At 37.0% G+C, this 26,376-nt stretch overlaps 1 protein-coding gene across 7 annotated transcripts in view; it reads left to right on the top strand.

Annotated features, from left to right (window-relative positions):
• Nucleotides 1–25,717, top strand: part of LSM14A (LSM14A mRNA processing body assembly factor) — a 56,409-nt gene extending 30,692 nt beyond the window's left edge. The window contains exons 4-13 of one of the 7 annotated variants that reach the window (XM_082676485.1): nucleotides 7,537–7,659; nucleotides 12,726–12,905; nucleotides 13,187–13,252; nucleotides 16,598–16,780; nucleotides 16,888–17,059; nucleotides 18,163–18,394; nucleotides 20,473–20,549; nucleotides 21,797–21,833; nucleotides 22,745–22,801; nucleotides 23,757–25,715. In XM_082676485.1, coding sequence (XP_082532611.1) covers nucleotides 7,537–7,659; nucleotides 12,726–12,905; nucleotides 13,187–13,252; nucleotides 16,598–16,780; nucleotides 16,888–17,059; nucleotides 18,163–18,394; nucleotides 20,473–20,549; nucleotides 21,797–21,833; nucleotides 22,745–22,798 — 1,124 coding nt within the window. In that variant the 3' untranslated portion in view covers nucleotides 22,799–22,801; nucleotides 23,757–25,715. Of the gene's footprint in view, nucleotides 1–7,536; nucleotides 7,660–12,725; nucleotides 12,906–13,186; nucleotides 13,253–16,597; nucleotides 16,781–16,887; nucleotides 17,060–18,162; nucleotides 18,395–20,472; nucleotides 20,550–21,796; nucleotides 21,834–22,744; nucleotides 22,802–23,756 lie in introns of all 7 variants that reach the window. The other 6 variants (XM_082676489.1, XM_082676491.1, XM_082676487.1 and 3 more) reach the window with 6 other exon arrangements.
• Nucleotides 25,718–26,376: the final 659 nt, after the last annotated feature.

The raw sequence follows: 26,376 nt of genomic DNA, 5'->3' as shown, positions 1-26,376 counted from the left end.
AGGAAAAAGAGAATTGTGTATATCACAACATGAAGAAATGGAATAGGCGTGGCAAGATGTTAGTAGTTGGTGAGCTAGATGGAGGAATATATTGATATTCAGTGTACTCCTCTTTCAATTTTGACACAGGTTTGACATTTTTCAAATTTATTTATTTTTGTTGGGGGGTGGGTTGTAACCCAGACATTCATCCCTAATCAAAATTTAAATATTTAATTACTTTCAGATTTATTGTTGGATTGGTGAAATAGGGTAGCTTTGGTCCACGTACCTTCTAATCCTAGTCAAGTGAAGATCAATGTTGCTTATACATGTTAATCAAGATATACTCTACGTTAGTTATAACTGTTAGAATCCTATTCTGAGGATTCAGATAAGGGACAGTTGCAAATTATATTATCCTTTTGAGACTCCTTTCACTAAGTTGAATAGTTAGCTAACATTTGGATTATTGTACTTACCTTCTACATTACTGTGAAGTTTGCATAACTTAATATGTATAAAGCATTTGAACAGTATCTAGCACAAAGTATCTACATAATAAATACTGCTTCTGCTATTCTTCACATCCTGCTCCTCTAATCAAAGTATTTTGTGGTGGTGAAATATATATTCCTTATAAATGCTTTTATCTAATTTTGATATTGGAGGTTGCTGGTTTAGTGTTCTTTGGGTGTCAAAAAGGTAGAAGGTTTTGCTTGTGCTTTCCATGTGGGTAGACTTAATTTTTGCAGTGACAGATTTTTTTCGTTTGTTTTTTTGCGGTATGCGGGCCTCTCACTGTTGTGGCCTCTCCCGTCGCGGAGCACAGGCTCCGGACGCGCAGGCTCAGCGGCCATGGCTCACGGGCCCAGGCACTCCGCGGCATGTGGGATCTTCCCGGACCGGGGCACGAACCCGTGTCCCCTGCATCGGCAGGCGGACACTCAACCACTGTGCCACCAGGGAAGCCCTGACAGATTATTTTTGATTGTTTGATTTTCATACTGGCAGAACAATTATTGGAGTGGCTAATTAGAGAACTATATATAGTATTTAGAAGTAGTTAAACGAGGAGGAGGAAAACTGTAGCATTGATTAAGGTGGCAGATGTTTTTTAGAAACGGAATTAACTTAGATATAGTTTGTGTTGGTAAAATTAAGCCAGATTTTAATTTAAGCCTCTTGTTTTCATTTTCTGTGCCTAATATTCTGATGTAAAGAGAAAGTTTAAATAAATCAAGATTACACTATTGCTGTTTGGGAGGAATTTTTTCTATTTTAATTTTCATAGTTTTATTTGCAATTTATATCATGAAGGGTTAATATCCTGAATATCTAAAGAGCTTCTAAAAATAAAGCTCTACAATCCAACAGAAAAATTTGTAAAGATTAGAAACTGACTTCGCCTTTTTCAGAAAAAAATAAATACAAATGGCGCTTAAACATGGAAAGATGCTTAAATCTTGCTCATGATAAGAGATATACAGCTTAAGTCATCACCAAGACACCATTTCTCACTATCAATTTGACAAAAACCCAAAAGTTTGAATATATTCTGTTTTGGCAAGATTGTGAAGAAAGAGATACTCTCATACTTTGTTTTTTTTAAGTTGATGCACAAATAATTTTTATGTGCAAAGATTAGGTCATTACTGATGTTAATTAGGAAAAATTAATTATCTCACAGTAAACTGAAGCATCAAAATAACCATGACATGCTAAGTCTCATACTACTCTTGTGGGCAAGATGGAGGCATATTGGCTGAACATGGGTTCAGCCAGTGGGTACATTTTAGCTGCTTAAATAGCAGAACCATATTGGACAGTGATTCTCTTAGGTCTCTAGTGTTTTGTACACGTTAATTTTTAATCACTGAGTTTAATGAATACTTAACATGCTTATGAACTTTAAAGTTAGCATAGGGACTTCCCTGGTTGTCCAGTGGTTAAGAATCTGCCTTCCAATGCAGGGGATATTGGTTCGATCCCTGGTCGGGGACCTAAGATCTCACATGCCGCAGGACAACTAAGCCCACACACTGCAACTACTGAGCACACGGGCCACAGCAAGAGAGCCCGCATGCCACAACTACAGAGCCCACATGCTCTGGAGCCCACGCGCTGCAACAAGGAGCCCACACTGCAGCAGAGGATCCCACATGCTGCAACGAAGATCCCATGTGTTGCACCTGAGACCTGACACAGCCAAAAATAAAATAAATAAATAAATAAAGTTAGCATAAACCAGGAGGGTGTTTCATGCATTAAGGATGACAAAGGATTGTTAAAGATCTGCTTAGGGGCAATTTCCTGGCAGTCCATTGGTCAGGACTCCCTGCCTCCACTGCAGAGGGCACAGGTTTGATCCCTGGTCAGGGAACTAATCCCTCATGCCACGTGGTATAGCCTAAATAAATAAATAAATATATCTACTTTGGTAATGTATAAAGGAATTAAACATTCCAGTTAAAAAGCAGAGATCATCAAACTGAATTTTTTTTAAAAAGACCCGGCTATGTGATGTTTATAAGAGATGAATTAAAAGACAGAAAGTTAAAGAACAGAAAAAGGCATGACATACCATACAAACACTGATAACAAGAAAACTATGTTAGGAAAATTAACATCAGACAAAGCAGCTTAAAGATCAGGAGTACTGCCAAAGATAAAGAAGGATTCTTCATAACAGTACATCAGGAAGCTGTAACAATCCTAGATGTGTATGTAACTTTTATAAAATAGTACACCAACACCAACAATTGCAGAAAGTAGATTCTTTTAAGTAAATATTGATCAATCAATGGGATAGATCAAATCCTGGTCCATAAAATGAGTTACATTAAATTCAGAAGGATTGAAATCATACGTGGTATCTTCTCAAACCACAAAGAAATTAAATTTGGAATTAATAAAGATAACTTGAAAAATATACAAATAGTATATTTCTGTTTGCTCAATACAGAAATTGAGCAAACTTACAAAAATCACTAATGAATTAAAGAAGAAATCATAGGAGAAATAAGATATTTTTAAATATAATGATCATAAAGTACAACATATCAAAATTTGTGAGTGGAGCTTAAGCATTGCTTAGGGGAAATTTCATACCTTTAAATACATATATAAGAAAACAAGATTTTTTTTTTTTTTTTTTTTTGCGGTACGCAGGCCTCTCACTGTTGTGGCCTCTCCCGTTGCGGAGCACAGGCTCCGGACGCACAGGCTCAGCGGCCATGGCTCACGGGCCCAGCCGCTCTGCAGCATGTGGGATCTTCCCGGACCGGGGCACGAACCCATGTCCCCTGAATCGGCAGGTGGACTCTCAACCACTGTACCACCAGGGAAGCCCCCAAAACAAGAATATTTTAAAATCAGTGCTCTAAGCTGCCAGCTTATTAAGAAGCTAAAAAAAAGGAAAGAAAATTAGCCCAAAGTACTAGAAGGAAGAAAAAATTTAAAGCAGAAATCAAGGAAATAGAAACAAGTCAAAAATATATATATAATATCATCAAAGCCAGGAGCTGGTTCTTGGAAAAATTTCATAAAATTAATGAGCCCCTAGCAAGACTAAACAAGGAAAAAAAGAAGACTCAAATACTGATATCAAGAATGAAAGTGTAGGGCTTCCCTGGTGGCGCAGTGGTTGAGAATCTGCCTGCCAACGTAGTAGGGGACACGGGTTTGAGCCCTGGTCTGGGAAGATCCCACATGCCGCGGAGCAACTAGGCCCGTGAGCCACAACTGCTGAGCCTGCACGTTTGGAACCTGTGCTCCGCAACAAGAGAAGCCCACGCACCGTGATGAAAGTGGCCCCCGCTCGCTGCAACTAGAGAAAGCCCTGGCACGGAAACGAAGACCCAATAGAGCCAAAAATAAATTAATTAATTTTAAAAAAATCAAAAAAAAAATGAAAGTGTAGGCATCACTATAGATCCTAAAAGGATAATATGAAGATATTGTGAACAACTTTACGTCAACAGATTTGACATCTCAGATGAAATAGACAAGTTCCTTGAAAATACAACTTTCCTAAACCAACACAGGAGGAAGTACAGTCTCAGTATCACCCTGTTAAAGAAGTTGAAACTAATTTAAAATCGTCTGTAAAGAAAATTCTAGACTATTTGCTTTACTGATAAATTCTACCATTTAGGGAAGAAATAATTTTACCAATCTTACACAAACTCTTTGAGAGAATAAAAGAAGAACACTTCCTAACCAGATAACCAAGGGAAGCTGAGATACCAAAACCTAAATGGTATCTAAATGAAATCAATACAAGAAAATAAAATTACAGCTAATTTCCCTGAACATATATGTAAAAATCCTTAACATAGTATTAGCAGTGGAAGCCAGCAGTTCATAAAAAGGATATTACATAATGACATCTCAGGAATGCAAAGATGTTTTAACATTTAAAAATCATTAGTAATTTACCACATTAACAGAATAAAGGCGAAAAACTGCAATCCCAAGAGATACAGAACAGGCATTTGGTAAAATTCAATACCCATTTATCAACAACTAAGGAACAGGAGGGAGTTTCCTAATCTGAACAGTGAAATGAAAAGCTTACACACATAATGGTGGGATAATGAATGCTTTTCCCTTGAGGTAAGGAATAAAGCGAAAAAACGCTTATTGTCTTATTTCATGTAGTGTTGTTCTAGAGGTCCTAGTCAGTCCAGTGAGGCAAGAAAATAAATAAATAAATAAAAGATTTAGAGATTGGAAAGGCAGAGCTAAAAATGTCATTATTTGAAGGTGACATGATTGTGTATGTAGAAAATGCAAAGGAATATTCAAGCTACTGGAATGAATAAGTGAATTTAGCATGGTAAGGGAATACATGGTAAATATACAAAAATCAACTGTATTTTTGTATTCAGAACAGACAGTTTGGCAAACTATGGCCTGTGGACCAAATCCCACCAGCCTCCTGTTTTACTGGAATACAGCCATACCCATTTATTTACATGTGGTCTGTGGCTACTTCTACACTACAAGGGCAGAGTTGTATAGTTATAACAGAGAGCATATGGCCTGAAAAGCCTAGAATATTTTATTTACCATCTGGCTACTTATAGATAAAGTTTGCAGATCTAGAACAAATTATTGGTGAATGAAATATAAAGTGCAACACAGCTTACAATAGCACCAATAACATCAGATACCCAGGAATGAATGTAACAAAAGACAGTATTTGAAAATCTCTATGTGGTTCTCAGTGGAGGGGAGTTCATTTTACCCCCCTCCCTCAGGGGACATTTGGTAATGCCTGGAGACATTTTTGTTTGTCACAACTGGGTGATACTACTAGCATCTAATGGGTAGAGGCCAGGGATGCTACTTAACATCCTACAATGCATGGGACAACCCCTCTCAACAAAAAATTATCTGGCCCAACACGTCAGTAGTGCTGAAGTTGAGAAAACTCTGCTCTACAATAAAAATCACAGAACACTGCTGAGAGAATTTAGAGATCTAAATAAATAGAGAGTTAATCCATGCTTATGGGTTAGAATATTCAATATTATTTTTATGATGACACTTTCCCCAGAATTGGTTTACAGGTTGAACACAATCCTGATCAAAATCCCATCACACTTTAAAAATAGAAATTGACATGCTGATTCTAATATTTGTATGGAAATACAAAATCTATAATAGCCAAACTACTCTTGAAGAAAGAGGAAGTTTGAGGTATACACCCAATTTCAAGATTCAGAACAGGGAATTATTGATATAAGAATACACAGATATACCAGGGTAAAGAATAGAGAGTACAGAAATAGACCTACTTAAATGCTGATTTAAGACAAAGATGCCAGTGCAGTTCAATGGAGAAGGGAAGTCTTTTTTGTTTTGGTTTGGTTTTTTTGTGAATGATGATTATAAATTTCACTTTTATTTTCCTGTGGATAGAAGGGGAAATCTTTTTAACAAATGATCTTGCAGCAGCTAGATATCTATTTGGAAAAAATTAACAATGACCCCTGCCTCACACTCTACATGAAAAATAATTTGAGATAAATCAATAGCAGCAATGGCACGAGGGAGGTGGGTGTAGTATGACTGGGAAGTCAGAAAAGAGACGGAGGATATAGAAGAGTTTGCTCATGGGGTTGGGTGGCGGTGGGGAGGCAGGCGCAAGCAGTGGGAGATTGAGTCAGAGCAGGATGGAGGTTGAATACACATCATCAGAGTGGTTTATGTCTTGGTCATTACCCAGAAATACTAGGGATAATGGGATAGATTCAGCATCCCACAGAATTATTGAGAGCAGTAGTCTCAACATTTCTGGGGATGTTGTGGGAGGTTATGTTAGGCCTCTCCTTAGCTGGCTGGGACTGCAGCCTGAATGGATTACACCTGTAAAGGAGTCCCATTCATTCTTATTGTCTGAGGTACTTTGCTGAGTTTTTATGCCCCGTTTTAAGAGAGATGAACAACTAGAATTCATTAAATTAGGAGAAGTCAAAAGAGGCAAGGCTTAAAGAGCATGTGAAGATGAGAATTGTTGAAGGAACTAGAGTTGCTTAGCTTGGAAATTAGAAGATGTGAGGAACATGATCATAATCTTCAAGTAATTTAAAAGCAGGTAGTTAAACTTCTGTTGTGGAACAAAGAGGTGTAAATGAGTAATGAGAAAAGAGGTAGGCCGATAAGGGGGAGGACCCTAAGGTAAATAGTTTGAACTTTTGTTTTTTTTGTTTTTTTTTTTTAATAGTTTGAACTTTTTTCTTGAGGGCAGTGGGAAGCCCATCAGAGAGTCCTAAGCACTGTAGTGATGTGATTATTTTTCTGTTTCATAAAACATTATTCTCAGTACCACTTTTATATTGGATTTAGAGGTGGGGGAAGAGGGGCTATTGAAACAGTTCCTGCTAGAGAAAACCTATGTATATTAAATATTAAGAAGAGAGCACAGCATATGGAAAGTGATTGATCCATAAACTCTGAAGAAATGTAGAAAAGAAGATTGACATAACCTAGTATAGCAAAGGTCCTTTCCTCATATTTTGTTCCTCATATTACCAGAACTTTTTGTGGTTGCTTTAGGCAGAATGCAGCCCCACAATACTGTACTGAGGGGAGGCATTGAAATGGACTGGAGTCCATTGTCCACTGCCTTGGAAATGCTGGGAAAGCTCTTCATAGACCTGTCTCCTGATTTGGCTATTTGTGCAGATACTTGGTGTTAAGATAATTGAACCGTAATGTTGGTATTGACTGTACCATTTCTGCTACTTCTCTATCTGATGTACATCCTTGCTGTCCCATCTGTATAACTGTCCAGGAGAGTATTGCATATGTTAAAAAAAATTGTTTGCATTCAAAGATGCTGGAGTATATATGGGCTTGCTTTTTATATATTGTCAAAAATTTCTCAAATTATTTTTTGATTCAGTTTCACTAATTTCCAGTATTATTAATTTACACAGGTGCTACAGGGAGGGACAATTATCATTAAAATGCTGTGTTACTTTATATAATTGAAAGGTTTAAAATTTTTTTAAAAAATTTTTGTCATTCAAAAAAATTTTCTTAAAGCTGGAAGCTCCTTGACATCCTTTGGAACAGAAGCATCAAACAGCGGTACCCTGTCCCAAAGTAGTGCAGTTGGTTCTGCCTTTACACAGGATACAAGAGCTCTAAAAACACAGTCATCTCAAGGTAAGCTGTTTTTTCCTTCAAAATTTTCCATTCTAAATTTCTATAGATAGTAGTCTTTCTCTGAATGTAAGAGCTTTTGCAGCTTGTAACTCATATGTATAATTTCTACTTAGTTCTTTAAAAAAATTTTTAAATTGTTGTTCAATAAGTACATTATTGAATGACTTCCACTGTTCAGACTTCTTATAAATTCTTAGATCATAAAACTGAAATGGTGAACATTGTCTAAGTTTGACCTTTTTTTTTTTTTACAAAGCAATTATATTACTTGTATATAATACTTAAATATTACTGGTCAATCTCAGACTCACCACTGAGGATGAACTATCCTTGATGAATTTGAAATAGTAGCTGAGGAAACAAACTATTCATTATGCTGTTGCATCTTTCCTAGCATCCTCATAGAATCTAGAGCAGTGGCTCTCAGTGTGGACCACTCACAATCAAATCATCTGATCTGGAATGCTTCTTAAAAATGTAGATCCTGAGAACTGCTACATCAGAATCCCTGGAGCTTGGAGATCTGCATTTTAATAAGCTTAAAGGATCCTGTTTCATTTCTTTTTAATTTTGTTTTTCCACCAACCAGTCTCATAACCTTCAGTGGTCCCAGGATTCTTTATCTGCTGCTAAAGTGGGTGAAACTGGCCCATTGCTTTATATGGATGTTTACTTTTAAATAAAACAATGTAAAGTCATTTCAGAAAGATGCTATTATGATCAGGACAGTATTTTTTAAAGCACTTGAGGGTAAAATCAAGCCAATGCTAAACATAATCCTGTGTATCTCACTTTAGATATTTTGAAATAGTTGTAGTTACTTTTATTCATATTGATTTAAAAAAAACTTAATTTTTAATTTTTTAACATTCTAAAGATTTTTTGTAGGTAAATTAGAAATACACTAAGCGCACTGTATAGCACGGGAAGCTATATTCAATATCCTGTGATAAACCATAATGGAAAAGAATATGAAAAAGAATGTATATATATATAAAATATATATGTGTATATATATATGTATAACTGAATCACTTTGCTGTACAGTAGAAATTAACACAACTTTGTAAATCAACTATACTTCAATAAATTTTTTAAAAAAGAAATACACTAAGCATAGGAAGAAAATAAAAATACCTATAATCTCACCACCCAGAAATAACAAATATTTACATCCAGGCTTTCATCTAGGTTAACATAAGTGTATATTTGTGTGTGTATGTTATTGGTTTGTTAATTTTTTTAAGATTTCCTTCTTAGAGAAGATATTTAATCTTTTTAAGCTTTAGTGTTCCATACTATAAAACAGGACTTTACTGATAAAACAACAGACTTATTGTAAGGGTTAAATTTTTTTTTAATGTATCAGTGTCCTTAACATAATGCCTGACACATAGAACGTGCTCAGTAGATGTTAGCTATCTTAATTAATAACCAACATTAACCTTAATATTGAAGCACCAGAAGGATTCTTATTAAAATCATAAGTAAGGATTCCCTTTCTCATTGCTACTCAGCATTGTTCTGGAATTTTTAGCTATGTCAGGAATACATGAAAAAGAAATAAGTATGAATATTAGAATAGCATTATTTGCCAATGCTGACTTCCTACTTGGAATTGAGAATTCACTGAAAAACTAGAACTAATATGAGATTTAAATTAGATAGAGGTAAAATGTAGAGAATAAGTATAAAAATCAGTAGATGTCCTAGGGCTTCCCCCCTGGCTCAGTGGTTTAAGAATCCACCTGCCAGTGCAGGGGACACGGGTTCGAGCCCTGGTCGAGGAAGATCCCACATTGCCGCAGAGCAGCTAAGCCCGTGAGCTACAACTACTGAGCCTGTGCTGTAGAGCCCGTGAGCCACAACTGCTCAGCCCGCATGCTACAACTATTGAAGCCCATGTGCCTAGAGCCCATGCTCAGCAGTAAGAGAAGCCACAACAATGAGAAGCCTGTGCACCACAGCAAAGAGTAGCCCCTGCTCACTGCAACTAGGGAAAGCCTTTGCACAGCAGGAAGACCCAATGCAGCCAAAAATTAAATAAATTAAAAAAAAAATAGATGTCCTAAAACCTAACCCACTGATTATTAATGGGGATAAAAGAAGATGTTCACAATGATGAGAAATAGAAATTATATATAAAATACATAATAAGAAATATGGCCAGTCTCTATGATGAAAGATACAAAATATAATAGAGGGACATAAAAGAAGTTACATGTAATCAAAGAAAGATATCTTATTCCTAGATAAAAAGATTTAGTATTAGGAAGACTTTATTTCTCATAATAATTAAATTTACTGTACTTTCAATAAATCTACATGGAATAGTAAGAGAACCTAATAAAACAGATACACAGACTATCTTAAAAATAAGTATGCAAGTATACCTAGATATGTTTTAAAAATAAAAGTAATGAGGGCTTCCCTGGTGGCGCAGTGGTTGAGAGTCCGCCTGCCAATGCAGGGGACATGGGTTCATGCCCCGGTCCGGGAAGATCCCACATGCCGTGGAGTGGCTAGGCTCGTGAGCCATGGCCACTGAGCCTGCACGTCTGGAGCCTGTGCTCCGCAACCGGAGAGGCCACAACAGTGAGAGGCCCGCGTACCGCAAAAAAAAAAAAAAAAAAAAAGTAATGTGATAGGGCTTACCTCCTTAATAAAGTATACATAAAATAAAGCAGTACAGGAATAAATTTAGAGATGAATAGAGCAAAAGTCAGAAATAGATCCAAGTATAAATAAGTAATTAGTATATGATAAAGATATTATTTTTAAATTAGTAGAGAAAGACTACTAAATGATCCATCCAATAAATGATGTGAACAGACAACTGCCTGATCACTTGGAAAAGTAACTCTAGAATCCTTCCCTCATACTTAAGGCTAAAATAAGTTTTGAATAGATTAAAATGTTTTTTAAAAATTTAATTACATATTTATTAGAAGAAAGAGGTATGTTTAAATAAAACAATGGGAGAGGCGGCCTGGGAATCTGCATTTTGATTTCACCAGCTAAAATTTTTGAAGTTTATAAAATTTTAACACCTAGAATTTTCTTGTAACTGTAAGAATAAGAAGGTGAAGATAACTCGAGGGGGTGTGTTTATTATAAAAGAGCTTTTGAGTTTATTCCTAATATGTCCAGTATCACCTGTATTTCCCTGTTTATAACAAAATTGCCATCATGATGTAGTACCAGACTTTAATTACAAAGGTTTTCAAAATACAGGGACTTACCTGTGGCTAAGACTCCGTGCTCCCAATTCAGAGGGCCCAGGTTTGATCCCTGGTCAGGGAACTAGATCCCACATATTGCAACTAAAAGATCCCGCATACCATAACTAAGACCCAGTGCGGCCAAATAAATAAATATTAAAAAAAAAAAACAGCAGTGAGTTATTACTTACTGTGATTGCCCTATCACTTGCAGTTCTGTAATATTGTGAGTCACAGGATCTTAAAGAAAAGCCTTAATGAAGTAAAGTTTTGTAAGTTTATAAGATCATTTAATGTACTATGATAAAATTACCTAAACAGTAGGCTTTTCCAAAAACTTAACACTTGTTTGACAAATAAATCTGTTTATAAGGTGATAAGTGGTTACAAAATGTTTTCTCTTAGACCAAAACTTGTATAAACCACTATGATTTCCCATTATAATCAGTGGGAAAATTACAGTGTTTCTATTAATGGCAGAGTAAACTTTGTCATTAATGCTGGAAATGGTGACACACATTTGTAATTGCATACTTTAGTTAACCATATATTTGGGGAGTATTACTACTAAACAGTCCCTGAAGCACCTGGTGCACAACCACCAATGTGCTGTCAGTACTCACCAGTTCCCCAGTTTGGAGCCTGTGCAGGTAGCACAGGTGGATAGTAACATTTGCAGCATATTTGGGAATATATTTTTTTTACATAAAATGAGGACAATTTTTTAAAGCAAAACCTATTTTGGTGCAATATCATGGGATGTGAGAGCATCTTGAGTGGAGATTTATGGCAAACATTAGAGACAAAAAGCATGATGGGAGCACCCAGTGTTACATTCTTCTGTTCATACTGTGACCAGGCTCTGACCTCATGGAAGAAAAATGGAATTTGTAAGTACAAAACCCATATTAAGCAAAAATTTGCCAAGTGATCATTCAAACAGCAGAGGGTGAGTATGGCAACTGTGTAATTATCTGAAGGGTTTATTTGTTGCTGGCCTTTTAGTATTGATGTTTAATTACCCAAGACTCTAAGGAATCGAAGAACTTCACCTGACTTTCTAGTTCTTTACTTCCTTTATAATAGAAATTTAATGCAGATAATACTTATAGATATAAGGGTATCACTTTAGACATATCTTCAGAAAGTACTAAAAAAGTTAGGACTTCCCTGGTGGCACAGTGGTTAAGAACCCACCTGCCAAAGCAGGGGACACGGGTTCAATCCCTGGTCTGAGAAGATCCCACATGCCGCGGAGCAACTAAGCCCATGCGCCACAACTACAGAGCCTGCGCTCTAGAGCCCGGAGCCACAACTACTGAAGCCCGCGCGCCTAGAGCCTGTGCTCCGCAGCAAGAGAAGCCACTGCAATGAGAAGACCGTATACCACAAGGAAGAGTAGCCCCCGCTGTCCGCAACTAGAGAAAGCCCACATGCAGCAAGGAAGACCCAACGCAGCCAAAAATAAATTTTAAAAGAAGTTAAAGCCTCTAGAAATAATGGCTAAAGTCTCAGTGTAATCTGGTGGTTGTGGTTATTGGGGAAAGCCTACACCTGACCTGCCTAAATTATCTTTGATAATATTCCTGGGGGATTTTGTACCAGAGTTTTTTTGTTTGTTTGTTTTGGGGTTTATTTTATTTTATTTTATTTTTTTTACTGATCAAGTGACCAGCCCACTAAAGATAAACAGTTTTAAACTCTGGTCTAATGAGTAGATGGATTCAGATTGTGCTGAGGATTTGAATTGGTAGAAGTAAAACTCTAGACCTATTTTTAGGATCTAGGTTATTTTGAAACCCCCAGAGGATAGGGATAGTTTCTTATCTTTTGGTTACGTTTCAGGTCGTTCAAGCCCTCAGTTAGACCCTTTGAGAAAAAGCCCAACCATGGAACAAGCAGTGCAGACAGCCTCGGCCCACTTACCTGCTCCAGCACCTGTTGGGAGAAGGAGCCCTGTATCATCAACCAGGCCTTTACCATCAACCAGCCAAAAAGCAATAGAGAATCAAGAGCACAGGCGAGGTAGAACTTTAGCTATTTACTATTTTTTAATTGACTGGTCAACATCTTCCATTCAACTTACTTTCATTAAAAACATTTACTCTATGTAAATGATCCTAGAAAGTTTAAACTGAACTTGATAGAATGTTCAGTCTTTCAAATTTGACTCAAAGTAGTGATGGTGGTGGGGATATATAGATTTTTGGTTTTGTTCTGGGTTTGTTTGTTTTTCCATTTCTAACTTTCCAGAAGTTTTTGATTATGTGTCCTAAGTTAACTGTCACTTTCTGTGTGTTCTATAGCTGAAGTACACAAGGTTTCAAGACCAGAAAATGAGCAACTCAGAAATGATAGCAAGAGACAAATCGGTAAGTTGTTACTTGGATCTGAAAGCCTTATCCTATGCTTTTCAATAGAGGGAACATTTGAAATGTATGATGCATAATTACTATAAAGAAAGAATAGCAAGGGTTGGTGACTATAAAGGAGTAGCACAGGGGAGTTTCATTGTGGTAACAGACAGTTCTTTATCTTATGGTGGGGGTACTGTGGATCTGTATACGTAGCAAAATGTCATAGAACTGTACGTAACGACATACGAAAAAATGAGAACATCCAAAACTGTTGAAATCTGAATATGAGATCTATAGTATAGTTAATTATATTGTGCCAGTGTCCTGGTTTTTCCCGGTTTTTGATAATGTATAATAGATAATCAAGATGTAACTGTTGGAGGGGAAGCTGGGTGATAGGCACATAGGACCACGCTACTTTTATTTCAATTTTTTTTAACCTAATTATTTCAAAAGATTTTTTTTTTTTAATCACGTGTCTGGAATAAACCCTACTTGATGGCAGGCAGTTGTCTATTGATATATTCTTGAATGTTATCTGCAAGTAGGACTTGTATGTTTATATTTACATTGTTTTATGGCTTTCTCTTTTGTACTGTCTTGTATTTTTTTATGTTTTTGTGTCAGTTTCATGTTAGCATTATAAAATTGTTTTCTATGCTTTTAAGAATGGAATTGGGAGTTCCCTGGTGGCCTAATGGTTAGGACTCAGTGCTTTCACTGCCATGGCCTGGGTTCAATCCCTGATCAGGGAACTAAAATCCTGCAAGCCGCGTGGCATGGCCAAAAGAAAAAAAAGAATGGAATTATCGGGAACTATATTCAATATCCTGTAATATACCGTAATGGAAAAGAATATGAAAAAGAATATATATAACTGACTCACTTTGCTGTACAACAGAAGTTAACACAGCATTGTAAATCAACTATGCTTCAATAAAATAAATGTTTTAAAAAAGAATTGAATTATCTGTACCTTTAAAATTGAGAAGTTTTCTCATTAAAGTTAAGCTCTGGGCTCCTTTTTTTTTGGAAGTAATTATTCAAGGACTTTAACTTTCTTTCATTATTATTGATTTAGTATGATTGTATACTTTCTTTATCTGTTTTGTAATCTATGACATTTACCCCAAATCCATCCATTTTATTCTTTTCAAATTTATTAGCAGAGAATAAATTATAATTATAAACTCTTCCAAATTAAAAAATAAAAGCAGTGTGTGATCTCTTTAATTACATAATAATTGGAAGATGCTCTTTCACTTAATTTTAGAAAGCTAGATACAATTTTAAATGTAAAAACACTTTATTTCTTCTGTACATTTTTATATGTTTATGTTTTTATTTGTTGTTGTTTTTTGATGTGGACCATTTTTTTTTTAAGTCTTTATTGAATTTATTACAGTATTGCTTCTGAGTTATGTCTTGGTTTTTTTGGCTATGAGGCATGTGGGATCTTAGCTCCCCAACCAGGGATTGAACCCGAACCCCCTGCACTGGAAGGCAAAGTCTTAACCACTGGACCGCCAGGGAAGTCCCTATATGTATTTTATTTGTGCTGTGTGCCATAGAATTACAGAGGTTTTGGTTTGGTGTACTATGTTTCACTTTTTTTAATTTGGAAAAAGAACCCCTCTCTTCTCAAGATAAAATAATTGCCATGCTTCCATCATTCAAAAATCGTGTAAAGTAGTGCACGCTTTGGCAGCACATATACTAAAATTGGAACGATACGGAGAAGGTTAGCATGGCTCCTGCACAAGGATAACATGCAAATTCGTGAAACACTGCATATTTTAATATAAAAAGAATATGTGTGTATATGTGTGTGTGTGTGTGTCTATCTGAATCACTTTGCTGTATACCAGAAACTAATACAACATTGTAAATCAACTATACTTCAATTTAAAAAATAAAATATAAATCATGTAAAGCAATAAATAAAATATCTCTCACTGCCCTTCAAAATTTAAGACAGAAATACTGTGCTGTAATTTCTGGCTTTTGGCCAAGACATTTTCAGTAGTAGAGCTGAATATTTAAACATCCTGCTTGTCTAGATTTAAGTGTCTGGATATACTGCTGTGGGTTTTTGAGGTTTGTTTTCTCAAACTTAGACAATTTGCCAAATTTTAGTGAACAGTGAGCACAAACCTGTCTATTACTCTGTAGTCACTTCTGATCTTTATCAGTATGTGTTAAACATTTCACATAATTATAATCATTGAATTCATAGTGCTTTGTGCTCTATATTTTTCTGTTAACCGACATCAAATACTATTCCATGTTTCTCTTTAATTTTTTTCTTCTTAACTGTTCCTCTTGTGTTGGATATTTGGGTTCTCAAGTTTTCACTATAATTTATGCTACTTTGGTATTGCTTTATCATACCTCATAAATCTTGTTATTGTATTAAATTGTAGAGAAAAATAGATACAGGAAGACTTGAAAAATATGGAGCCATTTAGAGGGAGACAGTAAAGGTGAAGCAGGAAGTGGTTGAGACCATGTACGTCTTTTCTTTTTTAAAAAATATATAAATTTATTTATTTATTTTTGGCTGCGTTGGGTCTTCATTGCTGCACGCGGGCTTTCTCTAGTTGCAGTGAGCGGGGGCTGCTCTTCATTGCTATTCACGGGTTTCTTATTGCAGTGGCTTCTCTTGTTGTGGAGCACGGGCTCGAGGCGCGTGGGCTTCAGTACTTGTGGCACACGGGCTCAGTAGTTGTGGCTCGTTGGCTCTAGAGCACAGGCTCAGTAGTTGTGGCTCACAGGCTTGGTTCTCCGCGGCATGTGGGATCTTCCCGGACCAGGGATAGAACCCGTGTCCCCTGCATTGGCAGGCAGATTCTTAACCACTGCACCACCAGGGAAGTCCGAGACCATGTACTTCTTGTCTTTTGTGTTATCTTGCAATTTGTGCTGCTAAATGTTCATCTATTTTTCTCACTATAAATCTTGATTTCTATGATCCTTTCCATAAAAGTCTTCCTGAATTTTGAGAACCCAATATATATTTGACATTTTGTAGGTATTAGGGATATAAGAAAAACAAAGTAATTTAGTACAGAAGTCTCCCAAATTGTTTGGTTGTATACTGTATCAGTAGCATGTATGAGTGTAAACCCCATAGATATAAATTTCATGTGTGCCATTTATAAATTTCATGTTTATAAATTTTATATGTGCTCTTCTCAGTCTATTATGTATTAAATGTTTGTGAAACTTCATCTTTTTTATATTAAAAAATACAAATATCGTCATGTGTATGGAGACTTGTAAGCATTTCTCTTGTTGACCGTAAAGACCACAATAATAGCTTCTGCTCTAAACCAGCTTGTTCTTTCTTTATTAATATAGTTCCAGGTGCTCCTTCAGCTCCAAGGAGAGGGCGTGGGGGTCATCGAGGTGGCAGGGGAAGATTTGGTATTCGACGAGATGGTCCAATGAAATTTGAGAAAGACTTTGACTTTGAAAGTGCAAATGCACAATTTAACAAGGAGGAAATCGACAGAGAGTTTCATAATAAACTTAAATTGAAAGGTGAGTTTTTATTTTTCTATTCAAAAAATACTCTTATTTGACTTGTGAATTATGGATGTTTAGTACAAGTCTTGACTTTTATGGTATGTACTTTTGTTTTTCATTAGAAGATAAACTTGAGAAACAGGAGAAGCCTGTAAATGGTGAAGATAAAGGAGACTCAGGAGTTGACACCCAAAACAGTGAAGGAAATGCAGATGAAGAAGATCCACTTGGACCTAACTGCTATTATGACAAAACTAAATCTTTCTTTGATAATATTTCTTGTGATGATAACAGGTACAGTCTTTTAAGCTGCTCTTATGCTCTTAGGAGGTTGAAGTGTGAAATGAATTCTTATAAATTCACAAAGTTTAATGAATACTTAAAAATATCTAGGGACTGCCCTGGCAGTCCAGTGGTTAAAAATCCGCACTTCCAATGCACGGGTTCAATCCCTGGGTGGGGGGGCCACGGGTTCAATCCCTGGTCGGGGAACCAAGATCCCGTATGCTGCATTGTGTGGCCAAAAAAAAAAAAAATCTAATGACTACAATTGTTTAATGATTTATTTTGCTAAAAGAAAATAATTTATACTAAAATTTTAAATGATATTACTCTTTGAGAAAAATAATCATATACTTTTGTTTGGGGATGCATTCACATTTGAAAATTAGTAAATAAAAATAGAGGCATTCATCTAACACCTAAACACCTTTTACTTTACCCCTCTACAATGTAGTTCAGATGAAGTTTGCTGATACAGTAAAGCTCTGCTATATTGCAGTAAATGTGGATCCAGAAAACTGGTTAATTAAAGGATCCAACATAACAAACTAAGAGTTCCAGGGTTTCTGCTGCCTGATCCTAATCGTCCTCCTGGCTGCAGTTTGGTGCCACCTGGTGGCAGTTTTCTACTTCACTTTAAACGTGAATGGGGATGATTGTGAATCCTCTGATTATCTGGGCTGTGGGCCAGCAGCAGCAATTCAGACGCTTCAGGCGTCAGGTTCAGAGGTTGGGCCAGGAGCATACTAGGAACTCAGGGATCTATCCTCCATCTCTTCACATCCTGAGACAGCATTTCCTTTCCTGGCTTTGCCATTTCTTCCTTTGGGGCTGATTGGAGGGTAGAGTCAATTGCCAATCCCATTTATTGGGGCTGTAGTCAGTTTCTTTGTATTATCAACTGCATTTGCAAGAAGCTTAATACCAGTCATATTTTCACATGAATTATAGGAACATATTGCCATGGACAGCTTGTGATGACTTAGATAAGGTGCTTATTTTTATTTGATTCTTAGGAATTACTTAGCCTTAATTTGGGAATCAGTGCTGCATAGTTTTGCTGGAAAATGTTCTTTAAAACTTGATACACTAAAGATTATTTGTTCTCATAATAGAGAACGGAGACCAACCTGGGCTGAAGAAAGAAGATTAAATGCAGAAACATTTGGAATCCCACTTCGTCCAAACCGTGGCCGTGGAGGGTACAGAGGCAGGGGAGGTCTTGGTTTCCGTGGTGGCCGAGGACGTGGTAGCGGCCGAGGTGGTAACTTTGCCACTCCTCGAGGATTTCGTGGTGGATTCAGAGGAGGTCGTGGGGGCAGGGAGTTTGCAGATTTCGAATATAGGGTAAGTATTATTATGTGCTTTGGGGTTGGCTTGCAGTTGTATGAAATTCAAAATGTTTTAAACTCTTATCTATTAGAGGTGAATATTTTTAGGGCATTTGTATAACTTCCATTTGACTTTTCAGTGGAGGATGTACCTGATTAGGATATTTATATAATTTTAAGGAGCAGTAACTTCTTGGTTAATGAATCTAATTCTTTTTTAACTATTTTCTTTTCAGTTGGAGGAAGTAAAGAGATAGAAATGTGATATTCTTTTTTATCTTTCTGTTATAAAACCATGGTTTCAGATTTAATGGACTGGTAAAATTTCTTCCAAAAACCTGTTAAGAGACTGACTTAGGATTAATTTCTTTTCCTTAAAAAAATTTTGTTGTTGTTGGAGGCACAGGGGATCACTAAAAGATATTATACGGTACAGAAAAGAGCCATATTGTATCACCTTTATTTCATATTACAAAGTATGCTTCAATACCAAGAGAATCTAGGAAGAACATATTTAAAGGGGTCTTTAAGTCAGTGTTACTATCCTAGTCATCGATTTTAGGGATAGTGGAGAGGAAAGTATATAATCAAAGAAACGATCAAAATCCTATCATAAAGAAGTCTACTAGGAATTACATAGGGCAGCTAGAGACAAAAAGACCGGGACTTCCCTGGTGGCGCAGTGGTTAAGAATCCGCCTGCCAGTGCAGGGGACATGGGTTTGAGCCCTGGTCTGGGAAGATCCCACATGCTGCGGAGCAACTAAGCCCGTGCGCCACAACTACTGAGCCTGCATACCACAACTACTGAAGCCCACACACCCTAGAGCCCTGCTCTGCAGCAAGAGAAGCCACCGCAGTGAGAAACCCATGCACTGCAATAAAGAGTAGACCCTGCTCGCTGCAACTAGAGAAAGCCTGCGCACAGCAACAAAGACCCAAAGCAGCCAAAAATAAATTTTAAAAAAAATTTAAAAAAAAAAAGAAAAGGAAAAGAAACAAAAAGATCTACTAGCAGGAATTCCATTATTCAGTATTTAAAACTGGTCATTGTTGAGATCCCTCTTGAAGGGTCATTGTTAGTGGCTTTTGGATCTGTTCTATTAATTTTGATGCCTTTAATATTGTGTCATCACAGCCAGGGCTGCTGAAAATTAGCCTCAAGTCGTTAGCTCAGGATACCCAGCCACAGTAAATGCAGCCTGATGTAGCTTCAGCACTTCTAACTTGCAAAATGGCCATTCCAGCTAGGGGACTGTGTCTTAGGAACTACAGAACTCCTCTTCCTTGCCACTATTACTCCTCTTGAGGTTGCCAGTGACCTTTGCTTATAGAATTCAGTAGCCTTTTCACAAATATTTGCCCTTAACTACTCTGCAATATTTGACACTGATAACTGCCTACCCAACGTGGAGTCTTTCTTCCTGCTTTTTGTTTTTTTAACACTTTTGATATTTTTCTCTTTATAAAAATAACGTATGTTCCTTAACACAGCCTATAAGGTGCTTCATGATCTGCCTGTTTCTCCAGATGAGAGGTCTAGTACTTGCTCTAGATCTTGTTGCCAGTGGGACTGCCCTTTTCTTCATTCATTCTGCTACACGTATGTGGGTCTTCTTGCTCTTGTTTAGTGCCAAGCTTATTCCTATCTCACGACCTTTTTACCCATTCCTTCTGCCTGCAATGTTCAGTTTGCTCCATTGTGTTCATGTTTGCACTCTAGCATAGGCTCGAGCTTTCCCTCTCTCCTCTCCTGCAGCAATTTCCCCCTCCCCTTTCTGAGCTTGTCTATTCATAGCTTCTAATCAGTTTTTCAACTTGGACCTTGTATGCTTTCACTTACATTTTTCTATATTTACTTGCATTGTGTCCTGTGATCAACTTAAACTTAACCTTCCTCAGAATGTCCTCATCATCTTCTCACTTTCCCATCATCTCAGTTTGGTATTCTTTTGTCTCCCAGGCTGTGGAGGTATCCATGATCATGGGCCATTTCCACATCACCACGTTCATTCCTTTGAGGCGTTTCTGCCAACTACCATAATAACCCACTGATTGGTGTTTAGACCTTCAGTTTCTCTTTACCTCACTTCAGGCATATCAGCTACCTGTTGAAGAACGTGTGGCAACTCCTGTTGAAGACCACATTGAGTCAGCTTGGTTTGAGAAAAAGTACGTTTAAATTAGACCTTGATCCTGATGAGAATTTTAGTAATTTTTGCTAGTATGACCTCAGTTGAGTTGTTAAACCTTTCTGGCCCTCAGTTTTGCACAGTTTTATTTCAGACACACCATTAAAGTCTCAGAGTTGGAAAGCATCTGAGAGTTGTGACCTCCTGGCCAAACCAAACACCTCTTCTGTTGGTATCCTTTATGAGGGCTGGGAACTTATTACACCTTCTAAGAGCATCCATCCCACCCCAAGGGTGCTCTAATTATTAGGATTTCACAGACACACACATAATTTGAAAAAATCTTTTTCCCTCTACCTTCTAAACTTATTAGTTTAACTCTATCCTTGTCTATACACAGAATATATACTCTTCTTCGTAATGATTTTTCATATATTTGAAAAAATTAGCTGTCATGTTGTGTAAGACTGGAACATTAATTCCCTTTATCTGAGCAGTCATCAGTAAACCTTTGAGTAACCACTGTGTGCATAGAATATGCACTTATTAATGCAAACCTTCGTTTTGAGGCCGTGTCTCACTGTTCAGCCATTTTGAGCCTTTAGTTAAAACTCCTATCATATATATTGTAGAATTAGAATGCATTGTAGAGGTTGTCTGCATGAGTCTTTATCCGCACTAATGTATCCCTGACAGATAGTTCAACCTCTGCTTGGGTGTTTCAAGGAGTGATAGATTCACTAGACCTCAGGCTGATGGCTAGAAGGTTCTAATGTGACGTTGCACTGCCTGCTCGTTTTACTCTGTAAGGGTCCCACTGGATATATCCAGCCCCATTTATTATTACCCTTTAACCTGTCCGATTCAAGCAGTTGACTCATGGTCATCTCTTATACACACTGCTTGATTCCAACTCTGACTTCATTCATTGACCAAATATATTGAATTCTTCACATATGCCAAGCTCTATGCTGGACATTGGTGGTAACAAAACACATGCAGTCCCAGCTTTCTTGATGTTTATGGTCCAGTGGGAAGACAGACCCAGCTGAAAGACAGGGGCTTCCTTTCAGTCTTGCCTAAGGTTTGCTCTATCCTTAGAAACTTCTCTTCCTTCCTCCACTGATTTCTTCCTTTTCTGACCTCCTGTGGTATCTGCTTTCATCACCACACATTTTACGTATACTTACATTCCCTATTTCATGTGTTTTGTTTTGTTCTGCATCGCCAACTAGATGGGAGCCTCTTGGCATTAGTGAATATGTATTTTACTTTTCTTTCCACCAGAACACCTATCTCAGCATGGAGCCATAGTGGGCTTGAAGTAAGTACTTAGCATGTTGATTAGGAATAAGTTACTTCAGTGAGGCTGAAGGTCCATCAGTGTGGCTAGCCATTGCTTGTCCATTCCAAAGTTGAATGATCTTCTGTCTGCCACTAGATCCCGGACCTTCTCAGCAGCCTGTTCCTTCTAAATCATAGCATCTGGCACCTTTAAAGGTGGAAGTAGTGATTGACCACTATTACATAAAGGAAATTTACCTTCTAAGATTATACTTGTTTCTGAAGCATCTAATACTTCTCAGAGATGAAGTACAGTGGCATTTGCAGCAGCCTTCATGTAATGGGTTAGCTTCGTTCTTTATGCTCTACTGACATGAACATTATAAGCAGATCTGGTTGTTTAATGAAAACATGGGTGATAGGATCATATATTTTTTTTTAGAACTCCTTAGAAATATCAGTCAAACTAGAACTTCTCTCCCACCCTACTGCAATAGATAGTTAGGAAACCAAGGACCCAGAGGAGTTAACTCTCTTGATCTAGGTATAAGCTTAGCCAAAATTTACTCTTCGGCTTCTGAGTTTTCCTTAGGATAATGTTAGAAACATAAACTTGTGGTGAGTTTGGTCCTATGGTGCTTTTTCTTTTCTTTCTTTTTTGGGGGCTGGGAGATCAGGCTGGGGCTAATGAGAGAGTGGCCCACTCCTATTTTATACGCTGCTGCTAAGGAGGTTAAGCTGCCATGGTGGGTGAGACAGGTTGCCTTTCATTTGAGTCTGTGTTTCTTCAGAGAGGGTCCAGAGACAACAAGGTATCTGAAATGACTCAGCATGGTACTCTCTCCCTTTCCCCTTTTATTTTCTCCTTTCCTTCCTGCTACTTCTCTGTTTCCTTCTCCCCTTTCCCTCCCTCTTTCCCTTTCTATCTCGCTTTCTTTTTTTACCTTTCAGAAAATCACAGCTTTTGAACCCAAAAAGGTCTGGATTGATCATACAGCTTTCTGAAAGGTAAAAAAAAACACAGGGCATGTGAAGGTTGGCATTGGTGGGGGCAGACATCAGGGTCATCTTCAGCTTATTTCTTTCTGTATCAACTTACACCATGCCGTTTGCATTCTAATTTAATAACATTGTACAAATGGTTTGGTGTTGTATACACAGATAAAATTAAGTTTTTAACATAGGCAGTGTGTATTTCTAACAGTCAGGGTGAGAATCAGCAGTAAAAATCAGGTAGCAACTAGTAGCAGCTAGTTGGTAGCAACTAGTCCTGAGGAAAAGAGAAGCCCTTGGCTCTGTGTACAGGCATTTGGTTTAGGATTAATCTCACTGGAAAGCTAGAGGCTCCTTGAGATTTTTATTGCTTTCTCCCTGGTTGCTTTTGAAAACATTTCCCAGGCAGCGCTCTGATTTTCAGAACTTATTTCAGATTTAAAAGTCGTCCTTTTAAAATGAATTTCCAAATCATTGCTTTCTCCTGACATGAAACTGTGGAGGAGAGAAATGTTATTTTACCACCTGGATATTTTATTGCATAGTAAAGATATCAAAGACTCGGGAATTTTATTTATCTTCTTCCAAAAAATGTCAGTTGTATTTGATGAGTTTGACTACTATGATGAAGGCTTAATTTTTTTTTAAATTATTAGGACAGCACCAAAGGTAGTAGGGTGTGCCTATATCTTAGCAGGGGGCCTTCTTGCTAGGACAAGCCCACAGCACCACTGCTTTAACCTCTACTAACTGGAAAATACACTTAACAAATAATGAGCTACTGCTGGGTATGTAAGTTATAAAAAGTGTTTCCTGGAAATCAGTGAAACGAGTTTATACATGAAAGTAAGAGGAGGATATATTTAAAGGTTATGAAAAATATACTTAAAATAAAGCAAATTTAAAAGAAATACTTATTAATAAACCCCAATAGTTTGAAACATGAGCTAATTTTTTTTTTCCTTTTTAGAAAGACAACAAAGTTGCTGCATAGTCTGCAAACAAGTCTTTGAAAATAGATGGATTTTTAGCTCTTCGTGGTCCTGAGAATTGGTTTCAGTCTTTGAGAAGAATGAAAAAGTGAATTTGCTGTATATTTGTCACCAGCACTGGGTTTTTGTTTGTTTGTTTGTTTGTTTTTCTGCTTAATTTCAAAGATACAATACAGTTAATTTTGGGGGTGGGAGGGAAGGCTCATCTTAATAAATGAGCATTAAATATATTTGGAATAGCAGAAGGTTAAGTAATTTCTTATGTATAGTTAAACTAAAGCAGTACTCCAGTGGAACTTATAAGTATTTTTTCATCACTGAAAGGATTTTTCTTATCACTAAATTGTATTTGGCAATTATTGTGAGTTGCCTGCAGATAGGGCCGTGTTACTGTTTTGAGCCACAGAAGGAAGGGTCTGTGTGTCTATGTGTCTGTGTGTCTGTCTATATCTTTCTTTTTCTTTCTTTCTTTCTTTCTTTTTTTGGAAATCCTGTAATAACCCTTCTGAGGTAGCTTATTTCGTCAATTAATTAGGGTGCTGGATGGTAGAGAATTTTGTCAGTCAACTATGTACACACAGTAAATACTGTTTCTTAGGCAAAGGTAACTTTTTTATATAGTTGTAAAATTCCATTATATTCCATTGCCAAAGAAACATTAAGAACTTTGTATAGCTGTATAAAAAGCAACTAATTTTTTAAAGAATAAACATTTTAAAGTCAGCAAACATACTGTGTCCTTGCAGAAGTTGATGTGCTGAGGAGCAGAAGTATGGGTGGGTCTTTTTTTCATAGCTTTTCAGGCTTAAGATTGTTGATTTTGATTTTTTTTTAAATGTTTGGAACGTAAATGAAGATTTGATACATTCTTTCATTATCTAAAAAGGGTAAATTACTTATGCTCATTGTAAGAACTTTATTTTGTAGCAAATGGCATATCACAGGATTTATCCACATAATAGATATTTTCAGTATACAAATGTAAATAATCATAGATAAGAATGTACTTAGCTGTATTTTCAAATAAGTAACCCCCCCCTTTTTTAAGACAATAAAACTAGGTGTCAATTAACCTGTTCTTCCTGATATGCCTGGAGTTTTGTTGTGATACCTTGACTCTTTCCATTATATTTCAAGATGATTCAGAGTGTTAGAAATTATTTTGGCAACCTATAAGATATCATAACACTGGTCCTTAGGCCTGTGACCCACAAATGACTCAGTATAGAGTTAATTGCTAAAATTATTAGTAAATCTTTTTGGTATTTTAAGCTATAGTGGAAAAAAAATCTGGCCACTTTGTGTTTTTATGAAGGCCGTGGAATAAAGGGATCCAAAGATTAAATATTTTTATCTATTTTGATTTTTGTTAACTTTCTCCTTGAAATATTCAGTAGTGATAAAGATATGGAAAATTGCACTGTAGGAGAATTGGAGTATATAAAGGTGGTTGATAATTTTAATTTTATATCTTTTGTGTAGCTCTACAAGAAAATGTTTTGTAATTTGGTTTCATTATTAAGGTCCAGTACTTGGCAGCCATAGTTTAGATAATATTGTTTAATACTGTTTGCTCGCATGTTAACAACAAAATCTTTTGGAGGACCCATAAATCATGGCATTGAACACATTTCTGAGGCATTCTGAACATCAGAGCAAGTGCTATGGCAATACCTGTGTAGACTATTAGAGATGTCCTGGGCTGATTTGAAAAAACAAAAACAAAAAAAACCTGTAAATACCAGTTCTACACGCTCTGAAAGTATGAATTCATGCATTTTCCAAGCCCTCTGCGTCATTGACTAGGGCATTTGGTACCCCAGTAATAACCGGCAGCGTGACATACCTGCAGTGCACCTTACAATATTAAAAAGGTTTTTAATTCTAAGACAGAATAAAACTGTTCAATAAAAAATGTTCGTCAAAGTTCTTTCTCCTTAAACACTAATATTTTCTTACAGTAGAAAGAAGTATAGTGAAGGGCATCTTTAACATGTAACAATGGAATTATGGTCATGTTTATATTCCCTAAAATAGATAAATTAATTTGTTTTCCTAGGATTTATACAGTGTTGTGTTTAAAGCTGGAAGCCCTTTCTCCCCCTCCTAGAGTACAGACAGCTCCTGAGTTACAATCCATGACATGAGGAGACTAAGCCAACCAGGCACAGGCCAAGCTGGAAACCTTAGGCTAGAATGCACCCTCTGTGGGCAAGCACATGCAGAAGGCAAAAAAGGGAAGGGCCGATTCTGCTGAAACTTGTCTTTGGATAGACCATTTCTCCTTCCAAAAGCACGACTTAATGTGAGGGGTAGGGAGAGTGGTCAGGAATGTTAATTCAGCTCAATGGATCTTAATCAGGGGTGAACTGCCGTCCAGGGAGCATTTAGGAATGAGAAAGCAGGTGTTTTGGTTATCACAATGACTCGGGGCCCACCACTGGCATTTAAGAGTAAGGGCCAGGATGGTAAATGTTCTGTGCTATGCTAGACAGTGCCATAATTGATTATGCAGCCCAAGTGCAGCAGTGACCCTTCCACTTCGAGAAATACTGACTAAAGTCCCTCTACATGGAAAGACAATGAGTGGGGAATTAA

Source organism: Grampus griseus, assembly GCF_964374135.1.
Source record: "Grampus griseus genome assembly, chromosome: 19".
NCBI classification, from domain to species: Eukaryota; Metazoa; Chordata; class Mammalia; order Artiodactyla; family Delphinidae; genus Grampus; species Grampus griseus.
The sequence above is the reverse complement of the archived record's forward strand: the minus strand, read 5'-3'. Positions and strand labels throughout refer to the sequence as shown.